The sequence below is a fragment of the Thrips palmi genome, unplaced genomic scaffold (genome assembly GCF_012932325.1).
Source record: "Thrips palmi isolate BJ-2018 unplaced genomic scaffold, TpBJ-2018v1 HiC_scaffold_1, whole genome shotgun sequence".
NCBI classification, from domain to species: domain Eukaryota; kingdom Metazoa; phylum Arthropoda; class Insecta; order Thysanoptera; family Thripidae; genus Thrips; species Thrips palmi.
The window spans coordinates 6,432,948-6,454,259 of record NW_023144620.1 but is presented as its reverse complement, the minus strand read 5'-3'; the positions used below and the strand labels follow the sequence as shown (position 1 = coordinate 6,454,259).

At 47.9% G+C, this 21,312-nt stretch overlaps 4 protein-coding genes across 7 annotated transcripts; 2 read left to right on the top strand and 2 right to left on the bottom strand.

Moving 5' to 3' along the window:
• Positions 1-123: 123 nt before the first annotated feature.
• LOC117643388 (transient receptor potential cation channel subfamily V member 6) lies at positions 124-4,449 on the top strand. Its single transcript, XM_034382254.1, has 16 exons — positions 124-605; positions 791-881; positions 949-1,315; positions 1,403-1,556; positions 1,634-1,784; positions 1,862-1,965; positions 2,031-2,113; positions 2,185-2,324; positions 2,403-2,555; positions 2,604-2,674; positions 2,747-2,968; positions 3,043-3,194; positions 3,271-3,380; positions 3,459-3,640; positions 3,712-3,954; positions 4,139-4,449. The coding sequence occupies exons 1-16, from the start codon at positions 336-338 to the stop codon at positions 4,274-4,276; spliced, it is 2,631 nt and encodes an 876-aa protein (XP_034238145.1). The 5' UTR covers positions 124-335; the 3' UTR covers positions 4,277-4,449.
• On the bottom strand, positions 4,382-14,811 carry LOC117642671 (serine/arginine repetitive matrix protein 2-like). 4 transcript variants are annotated; one of them, XM_034381118.1, is made up of 12 exons: positions 14,283-14,808; positions 13,458-13,721; positions 13,275-13,374; positions 13,124-13,192; positions 12,848-13,041; positions 10,487-12,776; positions 10,084-10,406; positions 9,910-9,968; positions 9,751-9,812; positions 9,316-9,405; positions 8,841-8,983; positions 4,382-5,219 (listed from the first exon to the last, which is right to left on the bottom strand). In XM_034381118.1, exons 1-12 carry the CDS (start codon positions 14,310-14,312, stop codon positions 5,214-5,216), a joined length of 3,630 nt encoding a protein of 1,209 aa, XP_034237009.1. In that variant the 5' UTR covers positions 14,313-14,808; the 3' UTR covers positions 4,382-5,213. The 4 variants fall into 4 exon arrangements, with proteins under 4 accessions (XP_034237009.1, XP_034236983.1, XP_034236991.1 ...); XM_034381092.1 differs by having other exon boundaries at positions 4,747-8,983; positions 14,283-14,810; XM_034381100.1 differs by lacking the exon at positions 14,283-14,808 and adding an exon at positions 14,159-14,278 and having other exon boundaries at positions 4,747-8,983.
• Positions 14,812-14,991: 180 nt separating this feature from the next.
• On the top strand, positions 14,992-18,371 carry LOC117642702. Its single transcript, XM_034381159.1, has 8 exons — positions 14,992-15,165; positions 16,062-16,198; positions 16,282-16,546; positions 16,735-16,955; positions 17,027-17,255; positions 17,339-17,598; positions 17,672-17,815; positions 17,907-18,371. Exons 1-8 carry the CDS (start codon positions 15,147-15,149, stop codon positions 17,991-17,993), a joined length of 1,362 nt encoding a protein of 453 aa, XP_034237050.1. The 5' UTR covers positions 14,992-15,146; the 3' UTR covers positions 17,994-18,371.
• On the bottom strand, positions 18,281-21,129 carry LOC117642690 (zinc finger protein 382-like). The gene is made up of 2 exons (XM_034381132.1): positions 20,861-21,129; positions 18,281-20,775 (listed from the first exon to the last, which is right to left on the bottom strand). The coding sequence occupies exon 2, from the start codon at positions 20,559-20,561 to the stop codon at positions 18,543-18,545; it is 2,019 nt and encodes a 672-aa protein (XP_034237023.1). The 5' UTR covers positions 20,562-20,775; positions 20,861-21,129; the 3' UTR covers positions 18,281-18,542.
• Between the last annotated feature and the right edge of the window lie 183 nt (positions 21,130-21,312).

The following is a 21,312-nucleotide window of genomic DNA, read 5'->3' as shown; positions in this document are numbered from 1 at the left end:
ACGGCGGCGGTCGCGGCGCAGCGGGGTCAAAGCCAACACTGCATCGTCGCGGTGGCAGCTGGCGGCGCTGCGTCGGGCTGCCTGGCTGCCTACCCCGCAGCGCGCGGGGGCAGTGTGGTGACGTCGCCCTCCGAGGAAATGCAGTCGCATCCTCAGCCGCCGCCGGGAGTCGAACCGCCGACCCGACGGTCGCGACAGCGCGCCGCCGCCACCAAGTGAACCATGTTCCAGACGTTTCCGCGACGCCAACGCCTGGGCGCTCCTCGACCCGCACGCTCTTGACGGCGACCTACTGAGTGTGACCCGCGAGCCCCGCCAGCACCGCCAGCACCGCCATGGGAAACGCGGAGAGCAACGTGACCAGCGGCGTCAAGAACCAGGCCGGGCCGTCCGTGCAGGCGCTCTACAAGCTGGTGGACGTCAAGGGCGGCGGGCTGCTCGTCGACATGATGAAGCGCGCCACGCAGAACAAGCAGTACGCCGAGCTGGACCACGCCATCAAGACCAAGGTGGAGCCCTTCCTGTACAACAAGGGCAAGGGCAGGCTCATCCCCGTGCGCATCCTGGTGCTGCTGCGGAACAAGGACCGCGGCAGGCACAAGATGGTCAGTTACAGTGCAGTGCCTTGGTCACTGTTACACTGAGGCTGGTCTCGCGAGAAGGGGATGAACCGGGCGTGGATAGGCCACCCAACGGGCACCGTAGGCGCACAGGAGGTCGTTGGGTTGCCTACCCGCACGGCGTTTCCGTGACAGTTGGCGGAAAATAACTCTGCGTGGTCGTGTTGCAGTTGCCGCCGCTGAAGGCCATGGACGACCCCAGCGAGTACAACATCAACAGTGCACTGGCTCAGCTCGACGCCGAGGGCGAAACCACCAAAGGTTAGAGGAGGCCGTGTTTTGGTTTAACTGTGATTGCGACTTTGCATCTTATTTTGTACTGAAACAGACCCCGGCGGCTACCGCGACGTGTGCTGGGACCTGGCGGAGCGCGGCGCCGTGGGGGAGACCATCCTCCACCTGTGCATCCTGGCGGCGTCCTCGCTGCACAACGACCTGCTCAAGCGCCTGCTCCGCTTCTACCCCAAGCTGGTCAACGACATCTACATGAACGACGAGTACTACGGCGAGGGGCTGCTGCACATCGCCATCGTCAACGAGGACCCGTCCATGGTCAAGTTCCTGCTGGACGCCAACTCCGACGTGCACGAGCGCTGCTACGGCAACTTCATGAGCCCCGAGGACCAGAAGGCCTCGCGCACGGACTCGCTGGACCACGAGTGGGTCAACGTGACCCCGCTCACCAACTACGAGGGGTGAGTGGGGTGGGGTGGGGCAGGTTGCACTCCACGAAATGGCGTTGCTGCCGCGGCGGACCCTTGACCCACATTCCGGCCGTGCAGGTACGTCTACTGGGGCGAGTACCCGCTGAGCTTCGCGGCGTGCCTGGGCCAGGAGGAGTGCTACCGCCTCATCCTGGCGAGGGGCGCCAACCCCGACAACCAGGACACCAACGGCAACACGGTGCTGCACATGCTGGTCATCTGGAAGAACCCGGTAGCGTACTCCTTTCGTTGCAATTTTCCTTTTTTTTTAAAGGACAGTTCAAAATAATACTAATTTTGGTTTTGTAGCAAATGTTTGACGTGGCCTACGAGATGGGGTCTTCCCTGGCGGTGCGCAACGTGCTCAACCTGACGCCGCTCACCCTGGCCGCCAAGCTGCCGCGCAGGGACATGTTCTTCCACATCCTCAACATCGAGCGCGAGATCTACTGGCAGATCGGTCAGTGTGAGGGCTGCAGTAAGGGGTGTTCGTTTGTGAAGCCAGGCCTAACCTCCAGCCTAACGGTGTGTCGGCAGGCAGCGTGACGTGCGCGGCCTACCCGTTGTCCCAGATCGATACCATCGACATCCAGACCGGCAACATCAACAAGGACTCGGCGCTCAATTTAGTCGTCTTCGGGGTGAGTTTGAAGTCTGTTTCGACACTTCCGCCGACACTTCACCCATTCCGTCACCCTTCTCGCAGGACTCCAACGAGCATCTCGAGCTGATGGAGGGAGTCCTCGTGGACCTGCTCAACGCCAAGTGGAACGCGTTCGTCAAGTTCCGGTGAGATGTGCTGTTCATGGACATCGTGGCGGATTTCAGGCCACAGCTTACGCTTGCTGTCTGTCTCGCAGGTTCTACCGCCAGTTCTTCCAGTTCGTGGTGTACTTCCTCATCTCGCTGGTGTGCTTCACGCTGAGGCCCGGCCCCCCGCGAACCTCCTCGGTGCAGAACTCGACGGCCGGGATCAACGGCAGCACCATCGGCCCCACGGGTAGAAAGTTTTGCTAAACAATTAAAATTTCCAAAAAGTGGTGCAGAACTGACTCAGCTCCGGCTGCCGTGCCTGCAGACATGCCCATCGTGACCAGCCCCGTCCTCACGGCCCGGCTGGAGCAGCTCGTCCGGATGGAGGCGCTGGAGCAGCTGTTGGCCTCTGCGGACTACAACAACACGTCCGGCGGCAACGCGTCGTCGTGGGGCCCCACCCCCAACGCCACCCAGAGCACGCGCCTCGCGGCCGGAGGGCCGACCAGCACGCCGACGACGGGTGTCGACGACGACGCCACCGTGGACATGTCGGTGGACTTCGTGACGACGGGGCCGCGGCAGCACGACCCCGGGGTGAGCCTTGACTGCTTTGACTCTGAACTCGGCGGCATGTGAGAGATTCTACCCTCCCCGATCCACGCACAGCCGCTGGCGCGCGCGGAGGCCGAGGAGGAGGACGACGATGACGACGACGAGGAGTGGTGGGACGAGACGTCGGGCACGTGCCGCCTGCTGCAGGTCAACTCGCGCCAGGCCGCGGTGCGCATCATCGCCGAGGTGCTGCTCACGTGCGGCGCCGTGCTCTACATCCTGGCCGCGCTGCGTGAGGCGCGCTTCCTCGGCCTGCACATGTTCATCGAGAACCTGGTGGGTCGGCCAGTCCGGTGCCGCGGCACGCGCTGTGCCCTGTCGCGCTCAACGCGGTGCACTCTGTGTCGCAGATGACGGCGCCGTCGAGGGTCATGTTCCTGTTCTCGTGCCTGTGCATGCTGAGCATGCCCTGGCTGCGGGTGGCCTGCGAGGAGCAGAAGGAGGACATCGTGGCCGTCATCATCATGCTCACCACCTCGCCGTACTTCCTCTTCTTCTGCAGGTGGGTGTGTTCCTGTGGGGACGAGGGCAGGCGACCCTTCCCGCACTGCCCCGTGTGACGCTGCTTGTGTTTGCAGAGGGTTCAAGACGGTGGGTCCGTTCGTCGTCATGATCTACCGCATGGTGATGGGAGACTTGCTGCGGTTCGTCACCATCTACCTCGTGTTTGTCATGGGATTCTCGCAAGGTACTCGATCATGCCGCTGTTCGACGAGGCCAAACTGTGGTACAGTAATGACCACCGACCCTCCGCTCTCCATTGCAGCGTACTACATCATCTTCCTCTCGTTCGACAACCCCCTGACCCCCGACGGCGTGGACGACACCGTCACCAACCCCATGCCTTCCCCGTCAGAGTCCATAATGGCCATGTTCCTCATGTCGCTCACCAACTTCGGGGACTACTACGGCGCGTTCGAGCGCACGGACCACGAAATCGAGGCCAAAGTAGGATCGGCCCATTCACTTTTGATCCCCGCCGGCTGTGCCGTTTTTGAATGATTGCGTTGCTGCTGCAGATTCTGTTCGTGGTGTTCATGGCGATCGTGGCGATCCTGCTGGTCAACATGTTGATCGCCATGATGGGCAACACGTACCAGAAGATCGCCGAGACGCGCAACGAGTGGCAGCGGCAGTGGGCGCGCATCGTGCTGGTGGTGGAACGAGGCGTCAACCCGGCCGAGCGGCTGCGCAAGCTCATGTGGTACTCGCAGCCCATGTCGGACGGCAGGCGCGCGCTCGTCCTTCGGCTCAACCAGACGGTGGGTTCAACTCCCGGCCCCGGCCACTTTTAGTGCCATCCTCTACTCTAATTTTACTGCTCATGGAGGCATCCGATGGGCTGCCTTGCCTATCAAGCGGCACACGCCGCACGAGGATTTCGTAATTTTTAGTAAAAAGTGTGTTAGTTTTTCAGTTTTATTTACTTTTGGCATTTTCTTACAGGGAGAAGATAAAGAGGAAATGAAAGAAATCCTCGACATGAAACGCGTCCACATACGACAGGTTCGAAAGCGTCAGCTTGGTGGCAAAAGGCTCTCCACCGTTCCACCCAGTCCAAAGAAAATTGATCTCTCCCTGTAGTATTCTACTATGTTCACTTCATTAGCTCGTCTCATTATCATGGTTGCTATCTGCATTATGAAATCGACAGATGTTTGTAAGGTGGGGGGAAATGACAACAGTAGATTCATTTCAATAGAAAAGTATAATTTTTACATTTTACAAATGTACAACTTTTTTATACAACACTGTATGAACAAGTTAATTCAGACCCTTGAAACAATGAATGAAACTACATGCTTTCATTATTTATTTTCATAGATGATGATAATTTATGATAAAAAGAGATCAATAAAAACAACTGTGCAACAGAACACAATATAGCCACTAATCAAATTAATAAGTCCCATTGGAAGAAAGATAATGGGGTGGAGGAATGGGAAGGGAAGGGCAAACTCTACAATGGAACGACTAGGCATACTCTTCGATAAAATGATAAACAAGACAGGATGTATTGCTATTCCTCAAATGAACATACTACATACCCCAAATAATATAGTGAAGAAACACCACTTTAATTCAACAAAACAGTATCACATTATTCCTAACCAAAAACACTAGCAAATAGAACGGAGCAAAATAGGGGAGGAAGAAAAGAATCTAACACAAAACATGGATGAAGTTAGTTTCTCAATTTTCACACGGAGTGCTGACAGAAGATGTTTAATTAATAAATGCAAATGTAATCTAGAATTACAAACAACAAAAAAGAGAGAGGGAGGATAAAAAAAGTAATTTCCACACATAAGTAACACTAACAGTCCTTCTTCTTGTGAAGTATAAATCAAACGGTGAGTGCATTCATCGATGTCCACCGACGATTCCATTTGTTCCAAGGTCTTGTGAGCAAATGTTTCAATCAAACAACTGTCTTTTGAAAGGTCACTTGCAGTCAATAAGAAGACATCCCTGTATGTCTGTTTCTTCTGAATATTGACAGGTAGGAGCGGTCAACAGGTTACACCTGAACAATGCCATTCACAGAAGAAACAACTAATTAATTCACATAGAAGTAAGTTGAGTTCACCTTAACAGTTAATCTGGTGCTTTGTTATGCACTTTAGTGCACTGGTAGACTTCTTTCATATCTTTTTTTTTTTCATTTGTATGTTTTTTTTTTTTTTTGCTAGCATCAGCACAATATTTTTAATGAATGTACATTTGTAACAGTTAAAAAAAGACACATAAAACAGCAGACAAGGTAAAAAAATTCTAGATATTAAAAATTTGGGAGTGATATTATTGAGGACAATTTTTACCTAGAAAAACAAAAAGCTGCTCCAAATGTACCATTCTATATCGCAAATCGAAAGAAATGGAAATAAGCAATTGGCCACATTATAACGGAGTGCTCATTAACATGTCGTTTGACTACAAGTATGCTGATGACTAGCAATTTCTTTTTTTTCTTTTCTTTTTTTTCTTTTTCTACCATTTATTCATTTTTGAAAAGACAGACATGACTCAACTTCATCACAGATAGGTAACAAGCACCACAGTATCACAACATTTAAAAACACATACACTGTAGATATCACAATTTCTGAAAAGACAGTCATTAAAGCATGTTTGATGATGTATACCAAGATCGAAGAAAGGGACAATGATTATGGGGACTACCAACGGCAATAAATCTTTATATTCCCATCAAGACTAAAAATTGAGCAAAGGCCCGAAGAAAACCACACTTTACAGGTAGTAGAGCAAATAATTTTGTGAAAATAGAATGAATTCATGACATGAAAAATCTATCACAGATAATAAAAGATAAGAAAAGACCTCAAAAAATTTGAGCAAAACAAATTGATAGGGAGGGAAAATTTGAAGGGTCCAAATTGGGGTGATAATGTTCACTTCATCACGTAACAAATAAATAGACACCCAAAAGTCCAATAATCATCAGACATAAAAAACATGTACTCCTTCATAATCATAGCATGTATGAGAGAGGGGATCTGACACTCAAAATCCCAGTTCTTTAATTCATTTGTTCATATTATGGGCAAGTTTTAACGAGTTTAAAGAAGAGTTTCTACAAATAATGAAATAAGAATTGACCAGGAGTATCACTGTACGTTAGCTCCTGACAAGAAATCATGCTACTCTTTGCCACAGAAACATCTGACACAATTATTAGATGGTTGATAAGCCATCAAAAGAGCTATCACACACATGCATTTTCATTCAGACATAGTTAATGTGGAGGAAACGATGAAGTCATTCTGAATGGTACCTGGTTTCAACATCACACAAACATGTGCAAGTGGCAGTAATATTTACAGGGCTTCATACACTGTATAAATTTTACATTAGTAAGTAAAATCGCGTTTTAAGTTAAAAATATGTACCAAACAAATACTGAATCCAGCCTCAAATAACTACAAAGCTGCATCATACTAAACTTGAACATGAATGGACTGGGCATTAGTTCTTTTTGTGGTAACTCTACACAGGCAGGATACACTAATTGGAAAGGACAAGCCGAAAAAACATTTTCCGGCACAAAGTGGAAAGAGGGTATGCAGGAAAGGATGTGGCAAAAGAGTTAAAGAAAATTCTCATTCTGTGACTGGTTTTATCAAACACCCCCCTGCCCATCAATTATACTTCAGATGTTTGAAAAATTTAAAGAAATTGTCATTAAGATAGATGTTGTAGTCTATCTACATCTATTTCTGGAAACCCAGCATAGTCGCTGGATTCGTATTACAATGAAAGATACTGTTGTGGCACTTCATCACATTGAACATTACAGAAAGGCTAGAACTGAGGTAAATGAACACAGCCATCTCGAAGTAACAGGGAACATGCTTTGCAACGTAAAGCACAGATTCAAGGTCACTGCACATCAATTTGTATACCATTGTATGTGATTTGAAAAAAACAGACCCTACATATTTTAGCATGAAATGGAACAACCTAAGATGAAGTACCACTGAATGGAATCAATAAGTTGGTTTAGAGTTTCATTTGGTTCACAGCCTGGTCAACACAAGCTACATCAAGAATAAGGGAAAATAGCTGTTTTGAAGCATATCCAGGGACAGTTTTCTTCCAAATTCCAAAAAACACAACACTTTTAAAAAGAAATTTGAATGGAAATAATCAGGTACTGAACATATTTATGATAATTTCACTGAATGAAGGATTGAGTGGTTAACAAACCTGCAAAAGAAACCCTACACAAATCACAGTTGCATTTACACAAATGTAGATTCTTTTAAGAAGTGCATGTTAACTCAAAATCAATCATAGAACTCTTACAATTAAAAACAAAATAGATGAAACAATGTGGAAGAAATGTCTCTAATATCACACAATCATGATTGAGAACCAGAATAGGTGCTTCGGAATATTTTTGATTGTAGATCCAAAACGAATAAAGCGGCAATAGTGATGAAACCCCTTGTGTCAATTCAAAGGCAACATCTCCACATTGTTCAACTGTTTTGCCCATCTTTTTCAATCCATTTGATACAGAAAAACCCCACTAAAAATTGAGACATAATAAAAAAAAAGAGTTGGTGGAAGTAACATATTATGAAAAGTATCATGACCCGTACATTCTATTTCAATCAACAGCAAGTTAAACAAAACACTTTCAACTTGGTGATAAAATACTACATGCAACTTAGGTTTTCAAATAAAAACCTGAAATAGAAATAGACCCTCAGATATCACAAATAAGATAAAAATTGAAAGTAAAACTGTTAAAAAGGTATACAGTTAGATTTACTAGCAGACACTAGTTAAATAAAAAAGGTAAAAAATAGGAGAACAAAAAGAAAATATCACAGTATTTTAGGTAGGTGGAGAATGTCCAATTTTATCACACCTCCAAAACCAACTAAAAATTTGGGGAAAAGATACTAGGAAATATGTAAACAAGTCAATCTTACTTTACGAAGGCGATCCAGCTTTCACATACCATATAGGTTCATAATAAAAAGCTTCTTTTCATGAAAACGAAAAGCAACTTTCATGATCTAAAATGCGAATTCGGGCTAAGTATACTTTGGAGTACTTATGAGCAGAAAGATCCTTCCTTTTTTCCCCCTTTTAGCTGATTCCAACTAAAAGTGGTACACAATACTGGGTACATAGGAAATTTTAAAGTTTCAAGTAACAGAAGAAACAATCAACATGTGTTGTGATTAGTTCCTGGCATTTTTTTTTTTAAGAAAGGAAATATGAAAAGCAATCAATCAATCAATCAGTCAATTTGAATTTTGCATCAAAGATTCACTAAAATAGGAACTGAATACAACGGGATGCGAACACACAGCCCTTTTCAAATAGTACAACTTTTAACTTTGCTTGTTTGGAAATGCAAAGCTCAACAAACAACTGTGACAGTTTGTTTGTATGTTGCTTTGATAACATTTTTTACTTAAAAGTAGCAATGTAAATCAAGACAGATATAAAACAGAGAATACTCAATATCTTTGAATGAAGTAGCTGGTTTGTTTGTTAGCCCACAATGTGTACAAAACTTACCACTTATAATGGGCTGTTCTAAGCCACAAGCATGCAACAGCACCATAAACCTTAGTAAGCATAATACGTAATTAAAATAACACAATACCTGCTTTTTTCTCCCAACAGTGATGTTGCGTTTAAGTTTCACCTTTTTCGGGCTGTCATCACTTTTCTTGCCTGTCCCAAGTCTCATATGAATTGGTAATTTTCCACCCATCTTCAGAGAACTGCTATCTTTTGACGACTCCACTGCAAAGTAACACAATACGTAAGATAATGAGAGATGCCCTTAAAAGTCATATTTGCTGTTACAGGAAAAAAAAAATTGATGGTTGGAGAAACATTTTCCACAATGATTTCAAAGTACAAATCCAATACACAAAATTTGTTTAAAAATAAAAATCTATACATTGAGCAACAGCTCATTGGGTTTCAAGTTCTACAAATCCTACCTACTCCATCACTATATAACACTTTTAAAAAATGTATTTTTGGACAAACACCAACGTTAAATAGAAGGGAAAATTTGAATAACCAGCAGATGTTAAACATTAGCAGAGAGCGAAGGCAATCCCGCACACCTTTTGATATGGTGATGTTGATAGCAGGCTCCTTCTGCTCCGCTGCCCGTCTTAAAACCAGCACTCGCCGCCCATCACTCTCTTGCTGGTCTGCAAAAAGGCAGTAGCGTGCACAAATAGAACACACATGACCACATTTAAGCAACACACCAGTTTTCCCAAACATTCAGACTAGAGCTCTAACTTGCATTCTCTCTAGTATAATTCAAAGATACTAGAAAATTACACAGTGATATAAAACTAGTATCAATACTGTCTTGTAAATGGGCTTTTAACCAATGGCAGCTCCTTAAACAGTTAATCTTAAATCTTTCAGGTACAATTCATGAAAAATGACATTTGCTCTGAGGCACTTGCACACCAAACCACAAAAAGAACATACATCTTTTTCTAAACAGGGAAGTGAACACACAAATATGGATATTTTAGAATTACCTAGATTATCTTCAAATGGAGATCTTGTTCTTCGGCGATGACTCTTATCTCGGCGAGGTTTCCTGGAAGGTTCATTGAAATATAAGCTCTTGCTAACCAAATGGAAGTATGAAACAGACTCAGTAAAATGGAAACTTTTGGTTTCATGGGATTACTCACACTCCAACTCCTTGGAGAGCCGACTGGAGAAGTCGCTCTGGTACTTCTGGGCAGTTTGTCTGAAAAGACAAGATTATCATTATTGTTGACGTAATTGGTTTACTCTGGATATTTATAGGGCATTCAAATAAAAATATAAAAGCAGACAAAAAAAAAACAACAACAGATTTTTACCTTGGTTAGCCTTTCAGCTCGTCTCCTACTCAGCTCAGCACGAAGATCGTCTGACTCATTTGATTTTCTTTTGATTGAAGATTCTTTTCTCGATGATTTTGGGGGACGGGCTTGAACAGTACCCTTGGCTTGGCTTATTATGTACTCTTTAAGTTCTCTATTTGTTTTTGGCCAATTGTCTTGAGGCTCCTCATCAGGCTGAAGTTCATCTCCACTTATGTCACTCACATAGCGTTCCTCCTCAGCAGAATCTTCATCCCCATTTTCATTACCAGGTGGTGAGCCCGTTGTACTTGTGGGATTTTCATCATCCTTCTTGGAATCTAAAAGAACAGTAAAATTGTTACATTCAACAAATTGGATCAAGTAAATAAAGTTGATAATGGATCCTGAAAAGACTTACCAATGCTATCTTCGGGAATGTTTTCTTTACCACTGCTGCCACTTCCAGAAGGCATGTTGAAAGTGCGTTTGAATTGAACATTGCTGACTGGAGCAGGGGTCTCCACATTGTCATCCTCTTCTTCTTCCTCTTCCTCCTCTTCTTCATCTGACCAAAGGAGGTCAACTCCACCCATCAGTTCTTTGTCCAAAATGCTTTCATCAACCTCGCTTGCTTCTTTCAATTCACGTTCCTTTTCCTTTTCTATGTTTACTTCTACTTCAGTACTATCTATTTCTTGTTCCTCTGCATCAGCAGGCTCAGAAAGCATATTACGAAGGCGTATCTTCTTACTGGATATTTCAACAGGGCCACCAGATTCAAATTTCCTTCTTCTAGCTTCTAGAACATTACTTGAGTTCTGATGAGATTCTCTCTTATGCTCTTTCTTTTCCCGCTTAGCACGTCTTCGTTCTTTCTTTTCCTTCTTTGTGAGTTCTTCTGAACGGCTTGCTACATTTGGTTCACTTTCTTTGGCTACATCTTTCCTTCTAGGTAGCACATTTCTTAGATCACTATGAGACCTCTTTGACTCAACATGATTTTCACCCAGAGGATGAGATTTTCTTCCTCTGTTTCTCTCTTCAGATTTAGTTTGAGGCAAACGCTCAGGAGAAGGACTGAGGCTAATGCTGTCGTTGGGACTCGTATCCCTGCCCGATGCTGGAGCAACCATATCCTTGTGAGGTGAGAGAGATCTCCTCAACTTGTGGGCATTGGGAGACACCCGTCGAACAGGGCTCAAAGCTTTGCTTGTATGGTGGCCCCGAGAATAAGACACTGGAGACCTCTGTCTACGAGGTGAAGGAACACGCTGAACAGTTCTTGAAACAGAAGGCAGAGGTGAGAGCTGTCTTGGCTTATCTCTGACACGAATAGGTGATGCTGGAGCTCGGTTTGATGATTTGGCCGGAGAGAGTCTGAAGGAAGGAGGAGACACACGTCTTGGAGGTCCAGTGGTAGGTGCAGGAGACCTCCTCCTTAAAGTGGAACGAGGTACAGGAGAGGGCGATCTATAACTTCTTTGAGGTGAGGCTCCTCTGTGAACTGGAGGTGGTGAGTACTTTCTAGCCGGTGGACTAGGGGACCTGCGAGCAGGGTATGCGTCTCCATAAGGTGACCTCCGCCTTGGTGACAGTGGTCTTTGACTAAATGATCCCACTGGACTGCGGTTCCTTGCTGGCGAAAGTCTGCTCCAGCTTGGAGACCCGGCCCGCCTCCTCGGTGAAAGAGGCCGCCTTCTTGGAGATATGGACCGTCTTCTTGGTGAAATGGATCTCCTCCTCGGAGAGATGGATCTCCGCCTTGGGGACACTGATCGGCGTTTAGGCGACAGTTTCTTCACATAGAGAGGCGAGCGCCTGCTTCTTGGTGATGGGGACCGCCTCGGGGACCGCGACCGAGACCGCCTCGTCATGTACAGACGGCCTCCTGGCGACCGAGACAGACTCCGCCTCAGTGGAGGCAAGCGGCGGGCAGGACTCGCGGGCCGGCGCTGGGTGCCCAGTGGGGATCGCGACCGGGAGCGGGAGCGGCGCACGAGCCTCGGAGACCTCGACCTGCTCCGCAGCGGAGGCAGCCTTCCTGGCGAGCTGGCTCTGGGCGGGAGGTACAGCGGGGACCTCCGAGGCGACCGGAGAGGCGACCGGAGGGGCGACCGCGAGCTACGGCGACCGACGTAGGCTGGCGAGCGTGCGGTAGCCGCGTGGCTTCTTGGGGGAGACCTCCGGGGAGAGCGAGACAACGACCTCCGGGGCGACCTCCGGGGCGACCGCAGGGGTGATCTTGACTGGATAGGCGACCGAGACCGAGATCGCGGAGATCTGGATTTCAGAGGTGATCTATACCTCAGAGGTGATCTTGAGGTTTGTGGAGAATGCGGTCTTGCAGAAGAGGAGTGCTTGTGAGGTATATTGGAGCTTTCAGGGGACGGGTCCCTGGACACAGGATCATAGCAAAGTGGAGATCTTGACTGAGTTGGTGATGGCTTTCTTTGATGAATCTCATTCGATTCAGGTATACTTTGATTGGCTAGGCCACCCACTTTGTCAAAAGTTAAACTGTCATCAGCAACATTGTTTTCATTGTCTGGTCTTTCTGTTTTGACTTTTTCCTTCTTGATTTTTTTCACATGAGGCATTTTCTCCACATTAGAATTATCTTTGGCAGATAATACTGGTTTCTTGTCTTTGGGTGCATCACTTATTTCATCTTCAAGCTCTTGCATCAATCGTTCCAGGCTAGTGTCACCCTAGATAAAACAAGAATATTATTAGCAAATTACTGATGTATCATAAGACCAAAGCTGATAGTAAAACTTACCTCATCTTCATGTTGCTGCGCTGAGACCGGATCAGAGTCTTTCTCAGACTCATTATCAGTGTTCCCACTCTTCTTTTCTTTTTCTTCTTCATCTTCTTCACTTGATTCACCATTAGATCCAGCCTTCAAGTCAGTATCGTCATCTGACTCATCTGACTCAGAATCATCATCAACTCGTCTGAATTTGGCAGGAACTAAAACCAAAAGAAAAATGTTTTATAGTAACACTAAATTTAAACATTGTCAAAATGTTCTCGGGTGTACCAAATACAGTACCTTTCTCTTCTTCATGAAGAGTAGAATCAGCTACAGTACTTCCAGAAAAGGTAGGATTTGATTTCGGTCCTGCAAACAAACATTCAATTATCTTTTAAATCCACTTTCATTTCAGTATATTGAAATAAAATAGTCACAACAAAAGACTAACCTTGACGCAGAGTTTCTTTGGATGTTTCGGGTTCATCAGGTACAGTAGGAACTATAGTAATAAGATTGCTATTACCTGAAGGTCTAATTGGAAAGAAGTTCTGCAAACAAAAATTCATTTCATTAAAAATAAAATTAACGCCAAGACCATTATAAGAATACGGAATAGAAAAATAAATCTAACCTGATTATTATTGTGATAAGGGGTGAAATTTCCTCTACCCCCTCTAGTTCCTCCTCTGCCACCTCTCATGATACCTCTGCCACGACCCCTATTCTGGGGTGGATGAAGGCCGCCCATGGGTTTGACTCTGGGACCTCCTGCGGCATTGTTGTGTGTGGTGGGAGTGCTTCGGCTTGGTGCCAATGTCTTCTTTAAAGTTGAAAGTGCAGCTAAACGTAATGCATCCAAATCCAAATCATCGTCATCATCTGCAGGAAATTCCATCTAGAGAAGGAAAAAAGAAAATTATTGGTTAATGCACACAAGAGCAGTAGCAGAACAGCGAAAGGTCACACTAGCAGGTTAACTAAGAAAAGTAAAAGGGAAAATAAATCTTGTAAACAGTAAACACGCAATCGTAGGATGAAAAGTTAATCTGGATAAAGGGAGCTTCCAAGAGATGATTAACCGTAAATCGCAAACAATCTGGTTGAAAAGAGAGAAGCAAGGACAACACATAACAAGACAGCCAACGGTGGCTGACGATTGAACAGAGAGATTGGGACCGTACATTCGCATTTTCAACAATACGAGCAAAGTATTCGATAAAGAACGAGCAGCAGAAAGGAGAGAATTAACGCAGATTGAGTAAAACTAGTTAAATGCGTATCGGTACGCAGCCCACTTTCGACACAAACAACGGCCTTATTCTGATCTCTAACCGTAATATTTTGAGGCTTTTCAATTCGGGTTGGTGAATATCAATACGCCAGCAATCTTTAAAGGACAAAGCAGGCGTAGCAACCCACAAACGAGGCTTAAAATGGGCACCAAATGTTTTCTCACCTTGATTTCTGTCTTGATTTTCATCGCCATTTTGTCTTTCTTCCGTTTTCTCGAAACAACTGCAGTGGCGCCCTGCGGATATCTCACTACTGCCGTCACTGCCTATAACGTACCCCTTATTCGCACGACAAGTCGATTCCCCGTTTCCTTTGAAGGGGCTGTAATTTTGATTTGTAGTTTCATTTTCTGGAAGGATATTTTTGAACGAACTGTGAGATTTATCTGCTGGAAGAAGGAGGCCACTTTCAGTGGTCGTTCCTTGTGATTTCGGCTGGAGCCTTGGGTGCGTCTGGCAAGAGGCAGATCGTGTAGTAAACGTGAAATTGGGGCGAGGGGCGAAACAACTTTGAAATTTGAGAGACCGGGCCAATAAACTGTTTCGCGGGAAAATTCCCGCCAGGAGGATATGTCGGGACCTCGGACCTCCTGATATGTTCAAAGTGTGGTGACCTGCATTGCGCCATGCCCCGAGTCCCCTTCTCCTTTTTTCAGGAGTGAGTCACTAGGAACACGCCACGCTCGTCCCGCGTCCCGTCCGCGGCCCGTCTGTCCGCTGAGCCCGTGGTTTCGCCGCCGCGCGCGGACCCCCTCCGCGGTGCCCCCCGCGACGCCCCTCACGCCCCCCTTCCCCTCCCTGGCGCCGCGGTCGCGTGCGAAGCGCGTCAAGATGGGCTAGTGGAAGGGGAAGGGAGGGGACCGGGAAGAGTGAGGAGTGAGGCAGCCAGTGCGGCACCTCGGATGCGAACGCTGTTCCTTCAGCCGGCTGCCCGACGTGGTTGGGGGCTTGGCTCGGCTCACCGGCGAGGCGCAGTCGACTGTCTCACTTGACCGCGCCCGACACGAAGCTCTAAGCCCTCCGACACCATGGCACAGCCACATTACCGTGAGTATTCCGCTTCTGTAGCCCAACAGAACCCCAGGAAGCTGCGTGACCTACAGCGCTGGCCACAGGGAAGTCCCGCCAGTTAGTAGACTGACCTGTGGATCTGCCATGGCGGCTAAGGTGCCCGATTCCCGATTCCGACAGTGGCTGTCATCTTTGTTGTCCAGCCAGTACTATCCTGCCTGTCCCTGCTGGAATAGCATTCCACCAGTGTGACTGTGATTCACATGCTGATGCAACTCAGCAGCGCTAAGCAGCGCGTGGGTGGGGCGAGGTGTCCGATAACGCATGCGTTGCAACTAGTTGCAACCACCGGGAAATAGTGTTGACCTTCGCGGGGACCGCGTCTCCACGCCGCGGCCGCGGAACGCCTCACGAAACGCCCCTCGACGGTTTCGGCCGGATTCTTATTTTAGCGCCTTGCTTGTGCTGCAGGCTGCAGGGCGGTACCGCGTTGCCACTCTGGGCGCGTTCGCGTGTTCGCGTCCGCGGCTTTTGAAACGCCGCCGCCGTTCGGTTTTCCGCTGGCCAGGCATTCCCCGCAACAGATGGCGATTCGGCAGTCAAGGCGTTCGGCCCGTGTCGTGCCGGTGTAAACAGCACTGGCTGGCGGCGCTGGCGGCCTCGCCGTCGACACGAGAGCCATGACGTCATGGCACCGGGCCGCGAAGTGCGGCGTGCGAAATTGCCGCCAAGCAGTGCGCGGCGGACACGGCGGAGGCGGAGTAGGGACGCGTTTCGGACGCGGCCCAGGGGGGCGTCGGCTCGCGCTCACACATAAGCAGCTGCTCTGGTCACCCACCAAAATAAACAGTCGCCGGTTCTCATAGAAATGAACGGGTGACGAAAAGGGCGTGGCTGACTGACGGGCATCTGTGTCGTCGGCATTGTTACAGAGCTCGAGACCCCCGACCGCATGGAGTACACCTTCCTGTCGGTCACCGCGGGTTCGATCCTGTTCAAGGTGCAGGCTGCCAACGACGCGCACATCGCCCTCACGGCCGGCCCCAACGAGACCGGCCCGCTGTACGAGGTGAGCCGGGGTCGCGGGTTCGCGACCCACCCGCCACCGCGTGCTTTTCCTCTTTCGCTGCTAAAAGCCGCTTTGTCCTCCAGATCTTCATCGGCGGCTGGGGCAACAGCAAGTCCGCCATCCGCAAGAACAAGCAGAAGCCCGAGGTGGCCATCGTGGACACCCCCGGCATCCTGAGCGCGTCCGAGCCGCGAGGCTTCTGGATGCGCTGGATCCACGGCGACCTGGACGTCGGCAAGGAGGGCCAGGCGCAGCCCTTCTTGTCCTACAAGGACCCCGAGCCCTTCGGCATCGGCCACTACGGCATCTGCACCGGCTGGGGCGCCGCGGGCACCTGGTACATCGAGGGTGAGTCGAAGAATCACTAGGACCTCGCCCTGGCAAGCACCGCCGCGCGTGGACCGCCCGGAGGGTAGGCAGCCCATCCTACGTCAGGGCTTGCGCGGCGGAGGATGGAGGCTCTCTTGGGCTAGAGGCCTACATTCCCTTCGGGGCAGTGTAGGGCTGGCGACTACTAATGCTAATCTCCTGTGCAGACGGCGACAGCAGCAAGCGCGTGGACACGGAGGACAAGCTGGAGTACAACTGGCACCACGTGCAGCAGGGCTGCCTCAACGTGGAGGTGTGCAGCCCCCACAACGCGCACTTGGCCCTCACCTGCGGGCCCTGCGACTCGGACCCCATGTACGAGGTGCTGCTGGGCGGCTGGGAGAACATGGCGTCCGTCATCCGGTACCGCAGGGAGAAGCCTGACAAGGTACTCGTCCTGGAGCAGCGGGGCGAAGTCCGTCTGAAGTGAAGGGAATCTCACCGCGTTCACGTCTGCAGGTGCGCGCCAACACGCCGGCGCTGCTGAGCCAGGGCGAGTTCCGGCGCTTCTGCGTGGCCTGGAAGAACGGCCACGTGCGCGTGACGGACGCCACCGGCAACGTCATCATGGAGTGGATCGACCCCAGCCCGTTCGGCATCTCGCACTTCGGCGTGCGCACGGCGTGGGGCGCCAGCGGCAAGTGGAGGGTGTGCTGCGCGGAGCGGCCCGACTTCTACGCCAGGCCGTGTGAGTGCCACCACCCTTCTTTCTCGTAGAGGTGACGAACTGCTCGGCATCCGACTGCAACGAGTCCTTCCCTTCCGTTCCAGCCGCGCCGCCGGCGCAGATGGCGGCGGGCGCGCTGCCGGGCTGGGCCGTGGACGGCGCCAAGGGCTGCGCCACGTGGGTGGACTGCAGCCACGGCGTGGTGCCGCCCAACGCCGTGCCCGCCGGCTTCGACAACGGCGAGCAGCTGTACGTCGGCAGGGCCCGCCACGCCGGCGACATCATCCCCGGCAAGGTCCAGCCCTCGCACCAGATGTGCTACGTGCCCTGGGGCGGCGTGGAGCAGGCCAAGACCGAGTACCAGGTGAGGTACTCTTCGGACGCCCACTAGCATTTTTGGATTTCGGACTGACCCTTGATTCTGGCGGTCCGGCCAGGTCCTGTGCAACTGCGAGCCGGTGTGGCTGCCCGCCACGGACGGCCGCATCCCCCCTGGCGCGCTCCCCGCCGGCGAGACGGAGGGCGTGGAGCCCCTCTTCGTGGGCAGGGCCACGCACAACGGCGTCATGTGCGTCGGGAAGGTAGGCCTCGCTTCCAGGCTTCCAGGCACCGACTCCGCGACCATCTTCGGCCTGTTAAAGCGACCGGTCACTCATTGGCCTTTGGTTTCAGGTGCAAGAGACGCACGCTGTGTGCTACATTCCCTACGGCGGCAAGGAGCTGGCCTTCAACGAGTACGAAGTGCTGTGCGCGCAGTAGCTCCTAAATCCGACTTCCAACGGTTGCTTCCAAACTCAGTATTGCAGATTTCTCAAGCTTCTAGATCGTAATTGCGCCCGGTGTGTTAGTCCAAAATTTGGCTGGGCGGAGAGAATCTCTTTAAACCGACTAAATGTTTGTTTGTACTTCAGTATTTTAAGACTGCTCTGTTGAACATTAATTTGTGCACAATCATGATTGCGGGCAATTTGTGTGATGAATTAGAATTTTTGTGTCGCTAGGATTGCCTTTGTTTCAAACAGAAATTAATTGGCACATTTATTGTATATTTGTTTGTATATGCTTTATTGAGATGAAAATACCATTACATTAATATATACTTTGTACAAATTTTGCAAATAAAATGAATGATACTGACCTAAAATAATTTCTTGTACTGCAAGCTAGTTTTATCACAAAAATTTGAAACAGCAAGAAGCTGATTCAAAATATTAGGTGGGGCAGAAATACTATACACTCCTCAGTTACAATGTGATACCTGTGCACCACCCTTACAAATCATTATTATCATATCTATTCATTAAAATTCTAGACCTTGTCAACTTCACCTTTCTCACTGTCCACACATTTATCATGGTTTTCAGGTTCTCCACCCTCTGTAAGACTTTCAGGAGAGTCAACATTATTTTCCTCTTCCTCATCACTTAAGTATAAAGAGAATGAATCACCACTTTCATCAGAACTGTTGGAATTATGTGTACATTTAACATGTCTCTTAAGGGCACCTTTATTTTTGAAAACCCTCCCACATTCATTACATTTATTTTCTCTGCTTCTAGTATGGGTTAGTGAATGGTGCTTCAATGCAGTGAGAGAGCTAAACGCCTTATCACAATCGCTGCAAACATAGGGTCGTTCACCAGTATGAACACGAACGTGCACAACTAGCTCTGCTTTTCGGGCAAATGATTTACGACATACTTCACACACAAATGGTTTTTCACCAGTATGTTTTCTTAGATGGTCCTTGTAATGTGAACTCATGTAAAAGCCACAGCCACATGCCACACATTTATATGGTCTTTCAGGAAGATGTGACTTCAGATGATTGTTAAGAGCCGATTTGGAATAAAAACCCTTTGAGCAGTTTTCTTCAGTACAAAAATAACTTCTTCCTACATGCTTGCTTTGATGAACTTTCAGACCATACAGCCTTGCAAAACGTTCTCCACATACATCACAAGAGTAAGGTTTCTCTCCAGTATGCCTACGGCGGTGCCGTATTAACACTGTAGATGTTGTGAATGACTGACCACACCATTCACAAGTGTAGTCTCTTGTACCAGAATGCAGTTTCAAATGACGTAGAAAGTTTGAATACTTTGCTTGACTTACACCACAAGTTTCACATTTGAAAGCACCATCCACCACATGAACTTGTTTATGCTGGGTAAGTGACCGTCGAGTTGGGCATCTTTCCTCACAAATAAGACACTGGAAGGGATTATCACCATGAATTTTGAAAGCATGCATTTTCAGCATATGTTGCCGAGGAAAAGATATTGGGCATTTATCACAAGTAAATTCTCCTGTACCCTTCAACTTTGAGAGGTAGTCATGGCTTTGCATACCCAAGTTTGAATCCTGTTCATTATCACTCTCGTGTCCATCTCCATCACTTGAAGATAGCCTGTCATGCAAAGATTCATGTGTTGCAAGTGAAATTTCATCTGAAAAAGTTTCGTTACAGAGAGAACAGGCTAGCAAACAACTAGGAACAGGTTCTGAATCATTATTAGGTAGTTCTTGTTTCATACTATTGTCACTTCCAATGACTTCGACATCTTCATTTAGTTCTGTACGACTACTTTCATCCACTGTTTCATTGTTTACATCAACTTTCAAGACTTCTATCATTTCTGTCATATTTTGCTCATCACCTGATACAGGGGGAACATGGGAAGTGTTAACTGAAATGTCATCACTATTTGAGACAATTATACCAGGGGTATTGGGTGCATCATAAGAGTCTCCCTCCTGTTTAAACTCCATCAAAAGGTACTCTTTGGGGATGCATATCATATCCGAGATCATATCTTTTGCAGCAGTGGGGTCACTCAAAACAAAAGGTGCATTGTTATCATGACATTCTTGACTTTCTAACGGATCAGTTTCAGAAACCATGCATTCTGGTGTCATATTAGAAACATTTGTTACACCGTCAACAAATTTCTTGGCCTTGCAGCTGCGTTGCACACTGCTCAGATCCTTTAATATACATTTTTGGCGAGACTGCAGCACATTCTTGACAGGTTTCACATTTATACGTTTTCGTTTTGGTGGGTGTAGATTTTTAAGACTAGCATGCACATTAGAAAGAGATGTATCTCCTTTAATATTTCCCATTAGATGTTTCTTGGCATGTGACTTCAGCAAAGAGCGTGATGGGAGCCTTTCTTCACACGTTTCACATTGAAACGCATTTTCTTGGTGGACATCTCTAAGATGAACGCGAAGTGAATGTAGGCGAGGTAATGTTAGTGAACAGATTTCACATTTGTACCCATCTACCTTTTCCTGGTGACTGTTTAAAGATGTCTTCGGCATTCTTTCTTACAAATTTGAGAATGAGCGTAACGCAGCTCTCCGTAAATCAAAACGTCTTCATTAACACAATAACTCCGACTCTCTTTGTGGTAAGATCAGAGGGAGGCGCAGGTCATATCTTTGATAATCTCATGATAAGAAGGTATGAGATAGCAGACACGCAAAGACTAGCCACTTACTAGGTCCTATGTGCCAGAATGGATGAGAAAATAACCTGTAAAGATACGGAATTTTTAAAAGAAGCCATGCTTGCAGAATGTTAAATGGATTATGGATACAATTGACAGCAATAGACCTACCTGAAATGCCAACTGTGTTCCTTAACCAAATCAGGGGTATAAATGAAGTTCCTATCCTGAAGAAAATATCACTTGACAAGCAGTTAGAATCATTGGACTCAACCACATAAACTTTAGTTCACAAAAAAGAGGAACGGGGTAACATTAAATTGAGAGGAAACTGACAAAACCTCACAAATTCCACAACGGCATTTATCGCCATAACATGAAAACATAGTAGTGATAACACGCCCTGCGAATAATCACCACGCAGTTGCACTCTACTCTACCGCTGCTGCGAATAGCTCTCCCAACGGACTATACGACCCCCACCCACGTTGCGTTGGCGGCGTTGTCGTCGTCTGCTGTCTCTGTCCCTCTCGCGACCGGCGGGATCGCGTTACCTTATAGGGGTTCGAAGGCCCGACAGAGCGCAGCACCGTCGACCCCATTAAGTTGTCGCTTGTTGTCCA